At 35.2% G+C, this 22,941-nt stretch overlaps 1 protein-coding gene across 3 annotated transcripts in view; it reads right to left on the reverse strand.

The window, feature by feature from the left end:
* Positions 1-22,941, reverse strand: part of FMR1 (fragile X messenger ribonucleoprotein 1) — a 38,227-nt gene that overhangs the window by 11,854 nt on the left and 3,432 nt on the right. Inside the window, exons 1-13 of one of the 3 annotated variants that reach the window (XM_074392061.1) lie at positions 20,832-21,845; positions 20,505-20,605; positions 17,007-17,080; positions 16,477-16,529; positions 12,689-12,782; positions 10,110-10,181; positions 9,695-9,843; positions 8,567-8,660; positions 8,368-8,484; positions 6,021-6,191; positions 5,852-5,930; positions 1,936-2,045; positions 891-1,025 (exon numbers count right to left, since the gene is read on the reverse strand). In XM_074392061.1, coding sequence (XP_074248162.1) covers positions 891-1,025; positions 1,936-2,045; positions 5,852-5,930; positions 6,021-6,191; positions 8,368-8,484; positions 8,567-8,660; positions 9,695-9,843; positions 10,110-10,181; positions 12,689-12,782; positions 16,477-16,529; positions 17,007-17,021 — 1,089 coding nt within the window. In that variant the 5' untranslated portion in view covers positions 17,022-17,080; positions 20,505-20,605; positions 20,832-21,845. Of the gene's footprint in view, positions 1-890; positions 1,026-1,935; positions 2,046-5,851; positions 5,931-6,020; positions 6,192-8,367; positions 8,485-8,566; positions 8,661-9,694; positions 9,844-10,109; positions 10,182-12,688; positions 12,783-13,266; positions 13,404-16,476; positions 16,530-17,006; positions 17,081-20,504; positions 20,606-20,831; positions 21,846-22,941 lie in introns of those variants that run through there. The other 2 variants (XM_074392060.1, XM_074392062.1) reach the window with 2 other exon arrangements.

Below are 22,941 nucleotides of genomic sequence, written 5' to 3' on the forward strand. Positions count from 1 at the left end.
GTAAGGACAAAATAAGGTGGCAAGTGGAGGAGAAAAAGCACTCCAGGCAGAGTAGAACTGTATATATGTCTAGAAGCAACATAAGCATGAGAATGTTCAGAGAACTCAAAGTACTTCAGTATGGCTCAAACTTCTCTAGAATCCAAGGGAGAAGACAATTTAAGATGATACCAGACAAGTAACTGGCCCTACAAGTGGCATGAAGGTGTGTTTAAGTTTAACTCCCTTCCAGTTCCTAATCCTGATGATCATTTGTAACCTTTCTTAACAAGGGGAATAAACATTAAAATATAAACTCAAAGTGTATTTCTCAAGGAATGTTTTCCTACCTGCCAAGCCTTGAGTTCAGGTTTCTGGGATTCCCCTGCTACAATTGATGAAACCACTAATACCCAAAGCAGTATAAGGAATGCAAGGGATGTCTTTAACTGTAACAAATGATACACAGAAGACTGAACACAGGACTTTCACTGCAGGACTTTTAAACCCATTTCTAAATAGGTTTGTTCAAATAGAGAAAATTAGTTTCTAAAATATGGTTTTAAGTAGTAACTACTGCATCCAACAGCAGGTATATTTACAGCTACGATAACTGAAAAATTTAAAGAGAGAAGGCATGGAAAAAGGAGAGTCCAACCTCAAAAGAAAAATGTGACTACCAAATGCAACCCCATTATTTTATATTTACAGCATAAGATTTGTCACTGTGAATAAACTGAAAAGTATGTATCACATTGGTTTGTAGTTATCTCATAAGATGGCAATGAGATTTGAAAAATATAGAATATAAGTAGCCTACAAGTCTAACCAGAGAAAACACCCAAAACACCAATTGTGACATCTGGGACTAATTATTTTTAGTGTAATTCTAAGTGACAAGTAATTCTTACCCTCTGAACTTTTGTACTGTTAGGTTGAGAAAAATGGGTGCTGTTTTCCTTTATATCTAAATGTTTTTTTTCTTCCGGGGCATTAGGTCCAACCCTTGAATTATTGGAAGGAAGGGAATTTGGTGGTATAATTTCCTTGGTACAAAACAGAAAACACAAAAGAGAACAAAAAAGAATCAATTTTAAGACTTTATTTCGCTCTATTAATGTATCAATCATCATACTGTTAAAAATGTAAGTTATTATAAACAGTTTTGGCATATAAAATTATAGAATACAAACTATACAGTTAAAAAAATAAACACCCAAAGGATTTAACTTTAGCAAAACAAAATACAAACAAACAAAAAAAGGATTTAACTTTAGCTAAGAGAATCTTTCACAAAAGCAAGCTAGACAATATGTGAAAATTATGGCACTTTGAGGAGACAGTATCTTAGACAAGAGTACTATTGCACAGAAGGGTGCATCCTCACCTCTCTACCCCATGCAAATACTTTAAAAGTTGCTACAAAAAGCAAATATTTTTGAAGATAAAAGGGTTATTGAATTTAAAGGTATGAAGGATGGGGAAGAGATATTAAGCACAGAAAATAACTTAAAGCACACAGAATAAACACACATACTACAAAATCTCCAAACTAAAAAACTGAAAAGATGAAAGCCAGAAAATCTAACCTGTGTTCCAATTTCGCCTTTGTCAGCAACATTAACATTAAATAGTGCTTTACAAAGCATTTTCATATATATTATTAAACGGTCATTAACACTCGACCCAGCCATGTATGTTTCATATTTAAAAATTTATAACTACTCCTTTTAAAAATCAGGAAAAAAGACTAAAATAAAGTGACTAATCCAATCTCACAGCATTAGAGGACAGAGAATGGCCATTATCTATAACTCTAACATTAATTACAACAAGCATGCTTGATAATCAGAATATCTGCATTCACTTTATGCACATATTAGAGGTCTTTAATGTATCACATAAAAAATTTTATTTTTATTAGACAAACCACAAAATATTTGCACTGTAACATACCTCTTCTTGAGAAACATTTTTCTCATTTTCAGCCTCAATCCTCACCCTCACAACTCCTGACTTGTCCACAATCTCCTGAATCAGTTTTCCATTTTTTCCTATTACTTTGCCTAAGAAATAAACAAATCATGTTTGGTTTTAAAAACACATACCTCAAAGCAGTAAGCACAGCCCTACTGTAAACTATTACATTCATATAGATATTTATATGTGTATGTATATGTATGTGTGTGCACTGAATTGTAAGACTTCAAAACTAGAGGAGAGACTCTTCAAGAAGATGGTTAATCTGGTTTTCTGTTTAATTAGGACATCATTGTTTAAACTCCTTTGGTCAGGTACTAGAGTTAATACTTGCAAACTGATTGGGTAATTTTGAATTTTTAAGGCAGTTCAAAGATAGCCTTTGCACAAAAGGGTACACTCTAAACTTGCTGGTACTGTATCATTCTTTCTGCAAAGTTCTATAAAAAGAATTAAGAACAAAGGAGAAATAACAGGAAATATATTCACTTATTCAATAATTTCAATTCTTATCTGTACCTGATTTAAATCTGCTTCTTTGTCTCATGATAAATATTTTCAGAACTCTGTATGGCAGGCACATTTATAAAAGACATTCTAAGTTTCAAAGTGGCTTAAGTTGCTAGACATACATCTAAAAGGAATACAAATTCTTCAAGGCCAATGTGTTAACGGAGTATCACTCCTGTGCATTACTCACAAACATTAGCAATGTATTAAAAGGTGAAGAGATTAGTCACAGGGTAAAAGATTAAGAAAATTCACTTTAAGATAACTCAAACTCCAATGAAAAAGCTTAAAACCAGTTTAAGTATTCTTTCAGTAACATCTATTAAAACTCGAGATTTCAAGTACCAATAAAAAATAGGTACTTACTTTCCTTATTTTATAAAATTCAATCATATACATTACGGGGAAATGACTGCTTTCATAAGCAACATCACACATGAGTGTGAAAGAAAGAAATTATAAACTTAATTTCTAATTCTAGAAATGTACATGTGAACTACATGATTCTGAGGGCTTACACAAGGTATCTAAGTATCCTTACACTGGCCACATCCATCATGTGCTTGACCTCACCATCTCACCTTCCATTTTCTCCCCCAACTTTACCTTGAGTTTTAAAGGCAAAGCTCTAGGCAAACTTGGGGGAAAAGATGAAAGCAAAAATTTGCTTTGAACCAATGCTAGATAAAAACTCAGTGAAAAGCCTTCTCACAAAAAATTCTTGTGATTCTTGTAATCAGAGCACAGCTTTGAAACTCTTGCTGTGTATGGCTGCCTCATTCACCCCTAGAAACTCTTCGACTGGTCAGGGAACAGAACTGACACCACTAAATCAGGATTCTTGGTCTAGGTCCTTCTATCAATTATTTCTGCTCTTTAATAATGTAAAGAGAAAAGGTGAGGTGAGAGAAGTCACCTGGAGTTTTCACACAGTTTGCTTTTAATCTGCAACACTTATATTTTCATGAATTAGTGTTGACTTTAATAAAAATCTGAGTTAACAAAACAAAAAATGAGATTTTGGGATGTTTTTATTAAGATAATGCCTTAACTATCCTAAGTACTGTGTGTTCATTATAGCTGACCAAATAGTTATACCAATTCATTCTTAGTGAGTGAAGAATCCCATTTTAAAGAAAAGTAGATAAATTAGTACACATATTAATAAAGACAGTTTGTGAAAACTAGAGATGATAAATCATGTTGACTGACTCAAACAAAACTAATGCAATACTGATTATGACACCTCTCTAAAGATCTGCCTTGCAAAATCTTATATAAAAATGCTTTCTGGCTGGGCGCGGTGGCTCAAGCTTGTAATCCCAGCACTTTGGGAGGCTGAGGCGGGTGGATCACGAGGTCGAGAGATCGATACCATCCTGGTCAACGTGGTGAAACCCCGTCTCTACTAAAAAAAAAATACACAAAATTAGCTGGGCATGGTGGCGCGTGCCTGTAGTCCCAGCTACTCAGGAGGCTGAGGCAGGAGAATTGCTTGAACCCAGGAGGCGGAGGTTGCGGTGAGCCGAGATCGCGCCATTGCACTCCAGCCTGGGTAACAAGAGTGACACTCTGTCTCAAAAAAAAAAAAAATAAAAATAAAAAATAAAAAAAAAATGCTTTCTGAAAATTCCCAGCATTCCCAGTGTTACAGTGGACCATCTCTAAAACAGAATTCTCTAATTTTATTAACTAGAAACAACAAAAGAAAAACCAGGCTGATTTACTTTAGCAGTCTTTCTGGTTACTTCTGAGATCCTCTTCTTTCCAGGTAACCACAGATAGAATCTACTTTTAATATTTAATAGGAAATAATCCAATTCTACATTCACACTTATTTCCAGATCTCAAAGGACAATTTACTATAATTCTGTTCTACTGAAATGGAGTTGTTTTGAACAAAGGGAAGAACTAACACAGTTCCCTACTATGTCCAGAATTGTCCCCTACTATATCTTCCCATTTAATTGTCACATCAACTCTGTGAGATGGATACTCATCACATTTGTTTGGTAGGTAAGAAAAAGAAGTCTCAGTGACCAATAGGTACACTGTCACCAAAGAATGAAGTAGGACTGAAATCTGGATCCAATTCCAATGCCCAAGCACTTTCCCCGCTACCATCATGCCACCTCCAAAACCAACTTTAATGAATGACACATAAATCTCTACTCATTTGCTATTAAAAAAAAAAAAAAACCTACCGGCTCTTTTTCCATAAGAATTCCTAAATTTACAATAACCTTTCTAACTACAAAAGGTATGCAACTGCTTGACAAGCTGTAAAGAAGAAAATAAATATTATTCATCACCCCACTGTCTTGAGATTACCACTTTATCTTGTGCTATGCATACATTCTGTACACATACAATTGGTATGCAAGTTACCTCAGTACCATTACAAACACATTCTCTTGTCTGTAACATACAGTTGAGCTAACACGTCTGTGTTGTTTCCCTACTATTTGTAGTTTATCTTCAAGCTAATTTTCTTTGGGAGACATATTCATCATTTCTAGTGTTTGTTAATGACAAGGAAGATGTTTATGAATTTTATGCTGACAAAAAAGCAGGCTAAATTAGCATTGAAACCAGGTAAACAGAATGTATGAGAAGTCCTTGCTTTCTTCTTAAAACTTTCCAAAGAACATCTATTACTTTATATAAAATGGTCACAGTCATGATCTCAACTTTAAAAGATAAAAAACATAGGCAGTATGTCAAAATTTTATTTATAAATTAAAAACACATGTAGCTTTCTTGATAAAACTGCACCTGGTTTTGATATGTTCTACTAAAGACATCTGCAGTATTTGGGAGTATTGGTGAAGAGCTCCTAAATATTTGCTGATACTCATGATGGTGATGGTCATAAAACAGTACTCGAGTCAAAATGAAGAATTACTATTGACTTTGCAGAAAGTCCCAGAGACATTTGAAGTTTCTTCTAGCTTTGATACATTTTAGATTTAAGTAACTTATGGTCAGAGCTTCAACCCTGAGATCATTAAAATGAATGCTATCATTTTACAGTACCATAAGAACAAATACAAATCTACTTCAAATTATGAGGCCCCCAAATACCATTCATTTTGAAAAATTATTTAAGATATAAAAAGTATACAGTAAGGAGGCTGGGAAAGATTTATCCTTTCAGGTATTAGTAGGTTTGAACTAGAAAATCAATCTCTTTTGAATACCTTCTGAAAATGTAATCTTTGAGCATCACACTTACCAAATATTTTTTGTATAAGAACAGATCATATTTCAAAGACTATATTTCAATTAAATTATACCCTTCAGTGAGAAAAAATGGAATTCTATCACTACAAACTGTTTACCTAAACTTTGTACTGTACGTCAACAGATATTTCTGACTCACCTACTAAGTTTCTTGGAACTTGTATGACATCTTCAGCAAATTCGAGAAAGCTTCTAGCTTTTTTCACTGCATCCTGATCCTAATAAAAGGGGAAAAGTTTTAAGACAAAAGATTATCCGGCTGAAATACTCTTTTTGGGAAAAAGAATACTATGCAGTAAAATATTTACCTCTCCATAAATATGAAATGTGCAGGTATCTTCATCTAGATCAATAGCAGTGACCCCAGGTACTTTTCTAGCTTGCTGAATATTAGCACCATGAGTACCAATAGCCAGACCCATCAGATCTTCTCTTACGATAAACTGTTCATGAAACCTCGAGGCAAGCTGCCTTGAACTCTGAAGAAAAATGCACGTCTGATGAATACACTTTATCAACTATTAAGACAACTGTATTTAGGTCAGCCATATAAATTATCTTGACCCTGTATTATTAGGGGTCCATAAATTATTAATAGTTTTAGTTGAAAATTAACAGGCTTTAGAAAATACCTCTCACAGCCTAAGTACTTTTTAGGTTACTAAAGGTCTATGTCATTTTATATTTTTTTGTTAACAGGAAAGAACTTGCTGACATTTTCCAAAGTAACTACTGAAAACCTATCTGCAAGGCTACCTTAGTTAACCAATGACATCAACAATATAATAACTAAGAAGCAGGTCAAATGTTCCCCCGTTAAAACCAGCTCACTTGGTCTGACAAACAGAATGTTACTCATTTAGGTTACAAAGAAGTTTAAATACCATCTTTATAGAAAATTTTATTCGCTTCATTTTTATTAAAAGATAACAGTATATATTTTCTGGAAACAATGCCATTTTTTATAACATCACTAGGTACTGTAGTCTAAACATTCCTCTGTTAAAATGACATTAAAATGATACCTCCCTCAAAACCTAAGGAACCAAAACTGTTGGTATAGTAGTTAAACGAAATAATCAAAAAATGTCAAAAATTAAAAACTTACTAAGCATCTGAAAGCTACCATGAGACCAGAGGCTGTAAGACTTTGTGATCTGGATCCACAAGTCTGATGAGCACTTGTAAATACTCAGTGATGATGAAACTAAGTTACACTGACATCCCAGACTTACGGATAATCAGTCTTTAAATACCATTATCAAAATTTAGTGTTTAGTTCTAGTATACCATTAATGAAAACCAAACATATTAGTGATTCATGTCAAAAAATGGGATTTTCTTATAGGAACATGTAAATCTCTTCAATATTAGTAGTGAAGGAGGATAGGCATGCATACTAGTTTCTCATTCAACAGATCTGATAATTTGAATGAATGAATGAATATAACTATTATAACTAATTTTAAAAGTGCAATATCCATTTGTTTTAGACTAGAATAATAAAATGTACAAAATAATCCTAGGACTTTTCAAGAAGTCATGTTTTTTGAGTTCTGCTTCATTAATCTGGTTCATTCTTTTTTATTGTTAATTCACTGACAAATGGTTAGCCAAAAGTATGATAACAGATCATTTAAGAATAATTCAATGTTTAAGAAGAGGCGTATGAGTATATTTTCATAATACAATGAAAGTAAAGAGGCAGTCTGGGCTAAAAGTTACAAGAGAATCACTAAAGAAACCACAAAATTGTGAACACAGGGACATCTTAGAAAGAATGAGGGCAAAAATTAAGAATTAAACAGACCTCCATGGCCTTAATAAAAAAACAAAGTAGCAAAAGGATTAAACTTTTCCCCTTCTGCTAAGAGTTCAGCACCATACACCAAGTTGGCAGGTGGTAAATTTCACAGGGTTTTACAAGAACAGAGACTTCACTACCTTTTCTCTTAAAATGCAGTTTGGAACTCCTTTTCTTCTTTACTATTTCAAATGTGTGGTGTTTTCCTTCTAATGAAATGAATAATGATGAGGAACTCTGGAATCTGACAGTAATAGAATAGAGCTAGCACATTCATCTAAGATCCACTTAGTTTCTATAGTAATGGATGTACTAGATAGTTATCAATGAAAATAAATGTATGGTGGTGAAAATTATTGGAGGATTAATAAAAGTAGATAAAATGCACCTTAAGAGACTAAATAGTAAGTTAGGGAAATAGCCTCTGGCGGGAATCCGAAGACAGGAGTTTTAAAGAATGACAACCAATTAGAATGAAGAAGTTCTATACCCTTTTAAACAAAGATAAACCTACATAATGAAAGGAATATGAGAATACTTAAATATTCTCTAGTACATTAATGATGTTTTATGGAAGAAGCACTGCCTCATTTTATTAGCAGCTTTGATAAACCTCTAGTAAAAGTGAAAAGACCAGAAGCCCCTTGATATACATGAACTGCTGCTTAATTCTGAAACCTCAGGCATGGAAACTTTAGTATGGTTATGCTTTGTACTATTTTCTAACTACAGAATCTAAGGAATTGCTAGGAAGTAGTAAATAAATGACAAGTGGCCCATATTCAAGTTTTGGAACAATAGGGTTATCATTTCTAGTAGCTTTATAAGCAGTGCTAGGGAAAGTGACATACCTCCAGCTGCTTACTAGCTTCTTCATTTCTCAGTATCAGAGACAACTTAGTGCGCAGACTCCGGAAGTGCATGTCAATCAGCATATGTGCTCGCTTTGAGGTGACTTCACTGATGGACTAAATGATTTAAATGAACAACATTATTATCAAGGCAATCGCCCCAGATGAAATAAACCAAAAATAACTCGAAAATGCTCACCAAAATGACAAGCTGATAACTTTCTGGATCATAAGTTACAGAAAAGGCACCAACTGCCTTTTTAAAGTCCTTGTGAGCCGACTCTTTAGCACACCTAGAAATTTAAAAAAAAATTAAGATGAATAATTACCAACATGGATAGCACCTTTTCTGTACGTCTCTGAAACACGGCTTAGATTACCAAAGGAGACATATTCAGGAACTACTTCACACTACAGGTTTCCTGATTTCAGTTACATGTAAGTCAGCAGTTTTCTTAAGTCAATTGTTGAAAACTTTTGGAGACAGCTACCTACAAGGTATCTGATTTCTTTTTTTTCTTGTAGCAGGCCTGTTTCTTTTTTCCTTTTTTTAAAAAAATTTTTAGTTTTGTGGGCATGTAGTAGTATTTATATGCATTTATGGGGCATATGAGACGTTTTGATACAGGCATGCAATATGAAATAAGCACATCATGGAAAATGGGGTAGGAAACTGCTAACCAATCTGAGAAAGAGAAGGAAATGTGTATGAACAAGAAGGCACAAAAATTTATACACATACACAATCTCTAGAATCAAAAGGGAAGATTTCTATGTATTCTGAACTGCAATTTAATGTTCATCTGAGGTGCAACATGTCCAAATCAAATGTATTGTATTCACTTGATAAAATCTGTAAAAAAATGAATCTCTTCTATTGTCTTTAAGCCTTATTCCAGATCATGGATTATAAGATGAGACGACTTTTTAAAGCTTCTTTAGCTCTACTTATTACATTTATCTGAAAACATTTTAAGAAGAAAAATCTTTTAGTCTATAATTTAGTGTGTGACTTATGACAGAATTAACACATTTGTTTGATCAGTTCTTAAATCTTAGAATTCATGAAGTTAGTTTAGAAAACAAATGTATATTATGTACATCAGCCATGTATACAGCCAAGTAAGTTTAAACAAGTGCAAGGCTGCCTTGATTCTATAAGTAGGAAAAGCTAAATAAGTTTTTCCCCATTGCTCTTGCAAACCGAACAATGTTTGCCAAAGTTCACTAAACTTAAAATCAATTTCTACTATTTTAAAATGTATATGCTTTTAAACTAATTGCATATCAGTTCCAAGTTCTCAGAATTTCTTTTGTATCAACTTACATTTGTCGTAAGTCTTCTGGCACATCCAGCTTGATCTTATGAAAAGTATCTTTTGTGGCAGGTTTGTTGGGATTAACCGATCTTAGACGTTCAATTGTGACAATTTCATTGTAAGTTGCATCACATGCTGCATATTCTATCACATAAAACTGAGAAATAAATAAAAATCACTTCTAATCACAGTTTTTAAAGTAAGAGCAAGAAGCTCTCCCTTATTCAGTTATTTTAAAATAAATTATCTATGGGAAAAAATTTATAACCAACTCAAACATACTGAACACATAGTGAAAACATTTTAATAAAATGTCTCAAAATTAGAGATTACTTCAAAATAGAAATCCACATGGAAATGTAGAACCTGGGTTTAAAAAAAGGAAATAGTATAAGAAAAAAATGTAAATAAGCATTTTCCTACCTCGCCCTTTATCATCCTCACTTTAGCTAACCACCAACAGCAAGGCTCTTTTTCATTTGCTCTGGAATAAACCTACACAAAAATTACAACACAGAATATTTCATGATTAACATAATGTTGAAATCTATGGATTATCAGATATTGAGGAACTTTTCTTAAAATGCCCCTAGGTGTCTTTAAAATCACATGTCATATATCTTCAACCAAATTGTACCCTTGCCTACGTACCATAAGCTAGGCAGAGATACATGATCAGAAACTACCTGAGACTGCTTTAAGGTTCCTTGTAAAAATCAGTTTTCCTATATTTCTGATCTACTTCAGCAATAATTAGTACTCTGAAAATAGGTGCTCATAAATATACGCAGATTTTCCTTAGGTACTTAGTGAGTTACAAAAATGTATCTAAAAATGTATAAGTTTATTTTTGTTTATTCCAGTAGGAAAAATTTACTAAAAGTTACTGACCCTGCCCTACTGTCTTGTTGCTTGGTCACAAAGTAAGTAAGATCACTTAACACGCAGCCCACTAAGGATACCACTCTGGCATTCATATCTCCCGGGAACTAAATGGACAGATCCTTGGTCACTCTCTGGTCTCCTGCTTCCTCTCCACTCAAAAGAACAACTTCATGCTGGCAATCCTCTGGATATCACCTTCCTGCTCTGTCACACACTGTGGATCAGTTCTTCTAACTGATCTCTTTGGTGACCACTTCAAAGTTCACTTAAAATGTACAACATGGAACATTTCGTGAAGACCCTAGCAAATCAAGGTTAATAGGAAAGACAATACAGTATACATGGAGAGAAAGACTGAGATACTCAGAAGCAGAAAAGAGAAAGCCGGGAGGACAAGGGGGATAAGGAGGTGAGGTGCAGAAAGGTACAGAGTATAAGGCTGACAGGCAAGTAAAAGCTCAATCTTGTCTCCCTTTCATAAGCAACGTTAATGATCATACAATACACTGACGGAATACAACTTAACATACCTTTCCCTCTTGCTTCCATCATTCTCAACTACTCCAGCCAGGGAAATTACCTCAGCTAATCGGTGTGTAATACAGTGAGGTCATCCTAGCAATGGCATCTCATTGGTCCCCATTTGTCAAGTGACTAAGCTGGGGAGAAAAAGTCCCTTTCATTCCTCCATGAAACACTATTCTGGGTATTCCTAACATAGACCAAAGACCTGGGCCTTGCTTTCTCCTTGGGAAGTGGACAGCTAAGCATACACTGTGTTTCTGTCCCCTATTAAGATCTCTTGTAAAACCAAGCCCAGTTGCTCACACCTAGTAGAGATTGGGTACATTTTTGGGAAAATAAATAACACTTTATCCTATTTCCACTTTAAAACTGTAGAGAGAAAAACAGACCTGGACATTGAGAGACCTTCCCTGACTACCCTCTAAAACAGCAATCCTGCACCTGTATCACCTTTCATCCTCTAGGTTTTTTTTTTCCTTTGTTAAGATTCACATCTGTCATATTAGCTATTCTCACTGGAATGTGATTTCATCAAAGGCGGAAGATTCTGTCCTGTTTTGCTATACCTTTACTACCTAATGCAGCAAATAAGAATTCAAGGACCAGTTGGGTGTGGTGGCTCATGCCTGTAATCCCAGCACTTTGGGAGGTCAAGGTGGGTGCTCACCTGAAGTCAGAAGTTCAAGACCAGCCTGACCAACATGGTGAAACCCCCATCTCTACTAAAAATACAATAATTAGCTAGGCATAATGGCGGGAACCTGTAATCCCAGCTACTCGGGAGGCTGAGGCAGGAGAATTGCTAGAACCCAGAAGCCAGAAGTTGCAGTGAGCCAAGATAGTGACAATGCACTCCAGCCTGGGAGACAGAGTGAGACTCCATCTCAAAAAAAAAAAAGAATTGAAGGACCTAGAACCACTCTGCCTTACCTGCACAAATGTCTAGTTAGCCACATCCTTCATACTACAAATATTCATAAAACAGCAACTATTATTAGCTAATAGTAAGGCATTATGCTTATTATTGTGGAAAAAGTAGAGAAGAAGCTCAAAATGGAGTATGTGAAAGGATATAAAGGAGAGAGGATACCACACGAACTATATAAGGCAAGGTAAGTACCTTAAATATAAAACCAGTTTTGTAGGTTTTTAAAAATATACCAAGAAGATTCACTACTAAAGAAATTATAGTATACTACTCCGTAATAAAGCATGATTTCTTTCCTGTGTAAAATTAATTTTCATAATCAATTTTGCTTACAATGGGGACACAGTTGTAAACAAACAACACATTATTCAAACTAAGATTCAGAAACCGAGAGAAGGAAAAAAGAATTACTAGTGGGCAAAGAAACTTGAGGCAGTGACGTTTAAATATATGCTCTGAGTACTGCTCGAACAGCCAAATGTAAGCATCATGTATCGTTTTGAATTATTAATAAGATGAGTTAGTCAAATGCACATGTCCATTTTAACTGTAATACTCAAAGTAATTTAAACAGTGATAAAGACAAGGTATAAAAAAAAGCACAGATAAATTAAATAACCCCACTTCTTCAGTGCTAAATGACTTTATAGCAGGGAAAACTCACCTCAACTTCATCACTTTCATTTATATCTTTATTATAACCTACAGGAGGTGGGAATCTGACATCATGGAATGGAATCTGCCTTTCAGGCTGCCAGCTGTAAATAAGCAAACATAAAATTATTTAACATGCTTTTCATGTTTAACTGAAACAATGATCACTCTGCCATCAACTTTTGGTTAAGTGTGACCCTCTTTTTCTAGTTTAAAGAAGCAAAAGCTTTAAAATGATCAATTTTTGCTGAGGAGGGCATAATGGCAATATAGTAACATTTCAGCAAAGTCTGCATGCAACACAGCAGCCTACTTCTATTTGGAGTATTTCTCTAAACATAATATGGCAACATTATGATTTTTCAAAACAAGTCTTCTTTCCAGTAATTTCAACTTCTAAGAGCTTTAAACCTAAGACCACAACAGAAATTTCCTTCAACATTTGAATATTAGTGCCAGTAACTGTTAGTAATATAAATATACTTCCACTTGCAGTAGAATTTTAACCACATTCCGAGGACCACAAAAACTGCCCTCTAATTCCCAAGCAAAATGGGGCAGTCAACACATTAGCAATTCACAACTCACTTTTCCCCCTTTAAATTTTAGATCCCACGAGGTGGTCAATTCTTGCTGTGGGTAGCTGGCTGCTGATCAGTATGACGTTATCAGCATGCACTGGGATGGTGGGCTCTCCTAAACCACAGAAACTTGATGGAGACAGCCTATAGGAGTTTAAGTTGCCTATGTTTTTAAACTTAAAATGATATTAAACAACTTTGAAAGATACCAAATTATTTTTTATATTCATAAAAATGTAAAACATTAGGATGCGGTGGCTCATGCCTATAATCTCAGAGCTTTGGGAGGCTGAGGTGGGAATACTGCTTCAGGCCAGGACTTCCAGAGCAGCCTGGGTAACAAAGCAAGACCTCATCTTCACAACAAATTATTCAAAAAAGTATTAGGTGTGGCGGCATGTGACTATAGTCCCAGCTACTTGGGAGGCTGAAGTGAAAGGATAGTTGAGCTCAGGAGTTCAAGGTTACAGTGAGCCATGATCATGCCACTGCACTCTAAGCCTGGGTCAGAGTAAGACCCTGTCTTTAAATACACACACACACACACACACACACACACACACACACAAAATATTAAAAGACAAACTTTGCAAAAACACTGAGGACTCAACTTCTGAAGCAGCCACATCTGGATTCTTTTTGGTGGTTTTCATCAGTAAATACTGAGATATATTCTATGTATAATGTCACTGTTTTGCTAAAGGGCTTTCTTAGTAAAATTCTACTGAGAAAAGCACTAAGTTTTGTTTAAAGAAGAGCTATTATATAAGAGGGCATTGTGGAAGTCTGACTAGGTCCTAAATTAACTGAACCCTCCTCTGAGTTATTATAAACACTTAACAGATGTTATATGTTCATTGCTAAATTTGATTTTAAAGCATATAATAATGTGTAATATAACTTCTTGGTTCCAAAGAAGAAATAATTATTTTAAGTGTATACAGATAAAAATTCAAATTCCTTATTCAAAAATGTGAAATATGGAAACACCTTTATGCTTTATGGAATGTTTAGGAAGCACCTAAAAACAAAGCACCTAAAACAATCTTGGTATCAGCAACAGGAGCTTTTTCATTACTGAAACGAAAGAAAGGGTAAATACAATCTGGTGTTCTACCAAACACTGTTTTCGTTTCATTTCTAACAGAAAACCAAAAAGGAAACACACAAGGAAGGGCAAAGAGATTACTTTGGTAGGGACCTATTAAATCCTATTGATGTGCTCAAACCCAGTGTTTTATCTCAAACATATTCCATGAACACAAGGAAAAATCGATGATCTATTTCAAACTCCCAGGATGACAAAGAGCTTGAAGAGAAACTTTTATGCAGATATGGTACAAGAAATAAATAATGAAAAGGTCCAAAGATGGAATAATTTTAAGTTTATGGTAGAAATCTGACTGACAAACAAAAAGAAGTGATCTGATAAATCAATTTATAAACTAGACAAATTCTTAAATGCACAGAGGAAATGAGTGTTTGCTTAATATTTTGGATTGTAGACTAGAGGAAAAACTAAAAGAGTAGCAAACAAAGACAACTGTCCCTTTATGGGAAACAGCGTTTACCTAGTGATGTAAGTAGATAAAGTGTATAACTATAAGGAAAAAAATACCTCCAAGTTATCAAAGATTTCTCTGTTGGTGTGACACCATTGTCTATTTTGTTATTTCATAACCATGGATATGTGAAACAGCAAAAAGACAAATTCTGAAACTTTAGGCTTTATGTGTTCGGGGAAAGGTATTCTATTATTCAATCTTGTATTCTCGTCTGAGATTATTAGTACAGAGCCAGAAATAGGGTTAGATACTTTCAATCCTTTTATCTCTGTTCCTCTACATGTGTTTCAGGCATCTAAGGATACCACTTTGTCCTGTTGCTGGCCAAAAGAATCTGCTAAGTTCAATTACAAAATGTATTTTCTAGATGCTGAAACACAGGCCTGGTTTTAAATTATTTAGAAGCAAGACGTGTGTATTTATTGCTCAGTATGTCTGGGTCACATACTACGTTTTAGCAGACACAATCCATATATCATATAATTCATCAATTTAAATGTACAATTCAATGGTTTGTAGAATTCAATGGTTTAGATATGTGCAATAATTACCAGTCTATTTTACATTTTCATTGTCACACAAAAAATCCTGAACTCTTTAGCTATGGCCTCCCCACAAGCCCCAGCACTAAGCAATCACTAATCTACTTTCTGTCTCTATAGATTTGCAGCCTGCTTTTGATACTATTAATTCTCTTGGTATATAAGAGCCAAAAAATGGTAACTGTTAACCATCCATAAGAGTTTAGTAAAAATCCTAAGATAACAGCCACATCTACACTTCTACTAAGGAGTTTATATGTACTTTAGAATCTTAAACAGCTACCCTGAAAACAGTCTTATTAGCATTCAAAGAATGTAGTCAAGAGACCTGTCTTCTCCAATAAAATGTTAACATCTATACTATTGATGCTTTCATACAGTTAATATTCCTAGGCCTACAACTATTTTTATTTCCTCATCTAGCGAAAGAGAGCAGAAAAGATCAGCTACTGCTATTACTGAATAAGTAAAACATAAAAAAAATCAGATAATTGGTAAATATGACTGTTTCTGATAAAATAAACTAGACAACTAAAACCATCAGTTTTATATTTAATGTTAAAGAACTCACATACACTTTTTAGGCAATATTCATGAATCCCTTCATTACTATCCTTTTAAAATTTACAAATAATCCTATGCAAACTCTGTTACTGGCCGGGCGCGGTGGCTCATGCCTGTAATCTTAGCACTTTGGGAGGCTGAGGTGGGTGGATCACCTGAGGTCAGGAGTTCAAGACCAGCCTGGCCATCATGGTGAAACCCCATCTTTAAAAACAAACAAACAAACAAACAAAAAAACAAAAAAACAAACAAAAAAAAACACAAAAAACTCTCAGTTACTAACACACAAGAATCTCTAGTTTCTTTCTTCACATTCAAGGGTATTAAGATGTAAGGATCAATATTATACAACAAAGGACGTCTAGGTCATTAGCAGAAACAAGTCATTCCATTAGTTTAATTCTGAGTTGTTCAGAAACTTCTCAGTAACATGAAGATCCATTCCTAAAAAGCACTCAAACTTGACTTGAATTTTTAAAAAATTAAGAGTAGAATTAGCATAAAATATTAAAGAACCTCATCATTAAAATATAACAAGACACTTACTTGTTTTCAAATGCAACTGTTATTGAATCTTCATGAACATCCTTTACAAATGCCTGTGTAAGAAAAAACATTAACTTGTGAGCTTAAAGTTTGTTTGTTTTTAAATTTTACAGTGATACCAAACGTTTTATGTGTTTATGAATAAAATGGAGTTTCATATGAAAGTCAGTTTTTGAGGATTACTTATTCATTAAGCACATCTATATTGCCACCTTGTATATGCTATACCCTAGAGATATAGATAGCTAAAACACTAAACAAGAAAAAATTGCTCCACAGAGTTCAACATCTCAAAAAATAGACAAGTATACTGAAAATTACAATGTGGTGATGAGTGCAAAGCTGGACATATATTTTAGGCTAGAAGTACTGAAAACTAAGAAAATTGTTCCAGAGTCATATATTAGCCAGTATAGATATGTTGAAACCCACCTTTTTCTTCTTAAAATCTTAGAATACCAATAGTCAATGATTAAATGTAACCTCAAATCTATCTATCTATCTACCCATACACACACAAATATACTAACCTTTAACAACCACATGCTGCAAACAACACTAAACGGTCCAGAATTGAATTTAATTCTCAATCTCACAGGCACTTCTAGAAAAAATATATAAAGTCCAGAGGTTTTGATCTTTTAAATCTGATGACACAATTGCTAGTAATCTACACACAGACAGAAAACAGCTAACTAATTATCAAGAATTCTTTAATCTGCATGCTGTAATTTTACAAAATTAAGCTTTTAATAGGCACAGAAAAAGAGGGTTTTTCTTTTGTTTTGGACAATTAGAGGAATAGGACAAAGCATAAAGAAACTCAAAGGCTTTATATCTTAATTCATTTTAAAAGGGCCTGGGGAGATTTAAGCTTCTTACTCAAATTTCTTCTGTATGTTTCTCCCCTTCAATAGTTTCTCCCTACCTGCAGGACCATAGCCAAACTCCTTCTCTGGCTGTAAAAGGCTGTACAGGAGCTGTCCTCTCCACCCCCACCACTTCTCCAAGCTTTATCTTTCATATTCTTAGAGTTTGTAACCCAACAATGCTAAAAACTACTTTTGCCTGACTCTGTTCTGGCCTCTTTCCTTTCCTTCTTTCCCATTGTCCTTCCCTTTTTTACATAGCTATCTCTTATTGGTCTTTCAGATTTCAGTTCAAATGTCATCTTCAATGGAAGAACTGAGAAGTCTAGGTTAAATTCCTGTCCTCTGCATACTCAAAGCATCCTATGCTTATCCCTACAATAAACTTACCCCCTTCTATTATTATAGCCCATTTTCTCACTCATGGTAAATTTTCTGAGGGTGGTGTCAGGTTTTACTTCACGTACAGTCATATTGCAGAGTGCCTAGTGTGAACTCAGTGAGTAGTTATCAAATAGATCATTGCGAAAGAGGTTTCCATCCAGCCTTAGGGAAATGTATGCATGTGGCCCGTAGTGGTAGGTTGATAAGATAAAGGAAAACACACTGAAGAAGGTGAGGTTCCTACTGACCCCTTAAAGCATAAGGAAGGATTAGCTAAACAAAAGAGAGAGGAGGATGGAGAGGCATTCCACTAAGCCTAAGGGGCAGCAGGCATAAAGATTTAGATATTGAAAAACAGCTGGGTTGTGGCAGAAATAATAAATCCTTTGTCAACAAAGAAGTCAAGACAATTCAATGGGGGAAAGAATACTGTTTTCAAAACATGAAGCTGGGACAAGTGGATATTCACATACAAAAAGAATATGTTTCAACCTTTACCTCATACTGCATACAAAAAAAATCAATGAATATGCATCAAAAACCTAAATATAAAACCTAAACATACACAACTCTTGGAAGAAAACACATTAGTAAATCCTCGTGATGTTGAATGTCTGATCTCTGTATTAGATAGTAAGATGATAACTAGTTTGGATTAAGACCATTCTCTAACTTCTGTGTCCTCAGTAAATGGCAGTTTGTGGTTTATAATGGGTGCCCAATACATGTTTTTAAAAACAAATGTTCCGGCCGGACGCGGTGGGTCAAGCCTGTTATCCCAGCACTTTGGGAGGCCGAGGCGGGTGGATCACGAGGTCGAGAGATCGAGACCATCCTGGCCAACATGGTGAAACCCCGTCTCTACTAAAAATACAAAAAAAAAATTAGCTGGGCATGGTGGCGCGTGCCTGTAATCCCAGCTACTCAGGAGGCTGAGGCAGGAGAATTGCCTGAACCCAGGAGGCGGAGGTTGCGGTGAGCCGAGATCACGCCATTGCACTCCAGCCTGGGTAACAAGAGCGAAACTCAGTCTCAAAAAAAAAAAAAAAAAAAAAAAACACCAAATGTTCCAATGCAGATGTCTTGGTAAACAAGTATGTCTTCAAAGGCCTTATATAAAGATTCTTTTAAACAATGAAATTTCCCAAAAATATCCAATTGAAGCATTAATTAGCTGCTCTTAAGAAAAACTATGGAAGCTGAGACAGGGCGCTGGGAACACTGATACAGAAGCAACTTAAAGAGAGATACCAAACTTCTCCAATAATGCTTAAATAAATATAAGTTAAGCTATGCTAAAAGAAAGTTTCCTTGCAAGTTCAAGGTGGACTATAACGGCATCCATATGTTGTGCTATACCCAAGGTGGCTAAATAATTATTTTTAAGTTAAGCATGGGTATATATCCTTAGAGTTGGGGGAGAAATCAACATTTTCTTATCATTTTGATTCTGCTTATTTTTACTCAGCTGTATTTTCTACAGCATATTTTGAGAACTCTAGCTTAATACTGCCAATGATATTTTAGAATTATTAGATTTCATAAGGGATTGTTTCCCTATTACTTCAACAGAGAGGCCTAATTTTGAGTTACGCTGCAGGAATTGGTAACTCTTAGGCTCTTATTTCTATAAGTTGTAAAAATTATGGAGAATGGGAAAGAGGACTCTCCTCTCCCTCATTTCTCCCTTGTCTTTACAGGACAACTAATAACAAACTAACCGTTTGCTTTTTGGGGTGCTTTTAGATTACTAATTAAAATTAAGACACCTTTTAGGAAGTAACTGATCCCATATTTACAAAGGGCAATTGCTTCTGTGTTCATCCCTGTCTAAAGTTTTATAATGTTTATACATCTTGGCAGTAATTAACATTATCTCCTTACTGTATATTATATGCTAAAAACATTAAGTCTTTTAATCAGCTATTAGGACCTTATTACAGCTAGGTAAAGAAATGTTTTCAGAAAATCAAGTGTCTATCCAAGACTCCTGCCCTTGTATAAAACTATGCTATCTACCACAGCAGCCATGCGTCATGTGTGGCTACTTACATTAACATTAAATGAAATTAAAATCAGTCTCCCATTCACTCTTGCCACATGTCAAGTGCTCAACAGCCACATATGGCTTAAGGACTACTGTAGTAGACAGAATCAATTTAAAACATTTAGAAATGTTGGAGACTGCCTTCAGACTAATCACAAAAGCACTATAATATCAGCCTTATCACTACATTGCTATTTTTCTCCTCTTTGCCTAAAAGTTATTGCCCAGTTGAATCATACTTATTCGCAACATTTGCTTATTTCCTAAAATCAAATAATCTCTCAAATCAAAGGAGGAAGATCTGCAAGTGCTGTGGCTATCAAAAAAAAGCTTTAGTGGACTCTGAATGCATTTCTGGATATAATGTCAGAAATGGTTTGAATAATCATCATAGCTCAACAGGGCCACTGACTGAGTTAATGAGGCTTATCTGTATATGGATGCTTGCATGACTGTTTCAAAACTAGTCATTTTAAGTGAATACAGAAGGCATATAATACCTTTGGTTGCTGCCTTACTAAGTGGAATAAAAGAAACTCATAGGTTACCTTTGGTCTACTCCCGCATGAAGGACAAATACCTCCTGTGAATTCTAAGGTCTTTCACTAAATCTTCATTCCAACAAGGTTTCATCTTCCTGTTTCTCATCATAGTTTTTCCAATAGTCCCCCTTTTGGCACTGTCCTTCCCCTTATCCACCACTCACCCACCCACAGACACACTCATACCTTCCTTCTTTGGCCATCTCCAGAGCACTATCACTCCAGCAATCACCAACTTGTAAAACTGTATTTTGCTGTGATCCCTACCTTTCAGGTAAAGCTGATGTCTGTAGAGAAGACAAGTTAAGAAGATTCTTGAGAGGTTTCCAAAAGCAGCATATTGAATGAGTTTGAATAAACATACAAGGGGGATTACAGTGTATTGTGTGAGAGCTAGGGCTCTTATTGGAGTCCTACTAAGTCCTAGAGGACTTAGTAGTTAATGGTTTTGCTGTAAATCAGATCTAGGTTCAAAATCTTGGCTCTAACACATAATAGCTGTGAGACTCTCACCAAGAAGTGATCTCTGGACCTCAGATTCCTCATCTGCAAATAAGGAACTCGACCAGCCTCCTAAGGTTGTTGTGGGTAATGAAATTATACACATGGGTGGCACTAAATAAGAGATAAAGTAGAGAGTGTCATATTTTACAAAAAATACAGAATCATAAATGCTCTTCCATTTGAAAAATGTACATCACAACAAAAGCACACTTTAAAAAAGCTTTAAAAATTGGGATAGAAAAAGAAAGGAATGTTTCCACAAAGATACTCAATACTAAAAGGTTGTTTAGTCTTGGAAGAAAAAAAATGTGACGAAAATCTTGGGGTTTGAGAAAGGTGATAAAGTACAGTTTAAAAGAGATACAGGTTCTTCATCAGGGTGAATAAACAGAAAATAAATCATTAAGGAATCCCCAATTTACTGGCAACTGGGCAAAAGAGGTAATTTAAAAAATCATATTTACCAAAGTATGTAATGCCTAGAGCTATCCATTCAAACATTCTATTATCAGGACTGATGAAACAAAGAAAGTCCATCTCTATTTGGGTAAACTCTCCCCTACTACACCTTACATTCCTTAGCTTAGTAAGGTATCTTACAAACAGGAGCCACTGCTCACAGGAGAGAATATTGTGTATTAATGTTTCAATGTACACCCGACCACCAATGAACACAACTACTACATTATCAGTAAGCTTCTATCACTTACTGAAGACAGAACATGTAGTGCTATGATAACTTTCATTAGGAAAAACTTAACAGCATTGAAAAATATCTCTCCTAAGGAAAACCTGCAGGAGGCTGGGCCTGGTGGCTCACGCCCATAATCCTACCACTTTGGGAAGCTGAGGCAGGCAGATAACTTGACACCAGCCTGGCCAACATGGTGAAACCCCATCTCTACTAAAAATACAAAAAATAGCCGGGTGTGGTGGCACATGTCTGTAATCTCAGCTACCTAGAAGGCTGAAGCACAAGACTGGCTTGAACCCAAGAGGCCGAGGGTGCAGTGAGCTGAGATCCCACCACTGCATTCCAGCCTGGGGCAACAGAGTGAGACTCTATTAAAAAATAAAAAAGAAAGAAGAAAAGAAAAGAGAAAAAAGACAGACAGGAAAAGAAAAGAAAAGAAAAGAGGGAGGGCAGAGGAGGGGAGGGGAGGAAGGTCAAAGACAGAAAGACAGAAAGCGAAACAAAACCAAACCAAACCTGCAGGAGATAGAGAGGACAGGGACATAGAACATGTGATAAAAGTATGATTCAAACCAAAGCCTTCATATATAAAGTAAGTTATCATTTTGTCCCCCTTTTATGGGGACACTAACAACATAAAAGAACAAACACAGACGATAAACCTCATCAACAGTCCTTCCAACCATACCACATATCCAGGACTTCATATAGGCATTTGCCACAAATTATGAGAAAAACACATTCTGCTTCACCCTGACCAAAAGACAACAGAGACATGTGCAAAGAAAACAGTATTAGTTATTAATTTTCCTTGTGTGTATGTATTCTAATTTTTGAATACTTCAGTTTTATGAGCTCCCAATATAACAAGGCAAATTTCCTAGCTGGGTCAAAGATTTCCAACCTTATCGTTCCTTAATAGGGATCCATATGAAGAAGTACAGTGTCAAGGGTCAAGAGGTAACAACGAAAAGGCTGGCACATAAACTAAATTATTTCATGACAGCTTTCTATTAACAGTAAAACATAGTAATATAACCTTGTAACTATAGTTATAGGATGCTAAGGCAGTATTATAACACAAAATACAATCAAAGACCACAATGAAATTGAAAACTGAGAAGGAAATCAAACCAATTTCTTCAAGCTAAATTTCATCATTTCAGAAAGTCAGAATCCTGACCCTTAATGGCCCTGACACTTGGTAGTAAGCCACTTACCTAACCTCGCTATGCATCATTTAAAGAATGGGAATAACAACAATACCTCAAATAAAGTATTGGAGGTAAAGCACTTAGAAGAGTGCCTGGCACCTAGAAAGTACTCATCCCCTGTTAAATATTATTATAATCGTGATCCTGATCTTCTCAAGAAGCACATTCCTACAGCAGGCAGAAATCAGGAACTCTAGTAATATACCACTGA

This window comes from Saimiri boliviensis, chromosome X (assembly GCF_048565385.1).
Source record: "Saimiri boliviensis isolate mSaiBol1 chromosome X, mSaiBol1.pri, whole genome shotgun sequence".
Lineage (NCBI taxonomy): Eukaryota > Metazoa > Chordata > Mammalia > Primates > Cebidae > Saimiri > Saimiri boliviensis.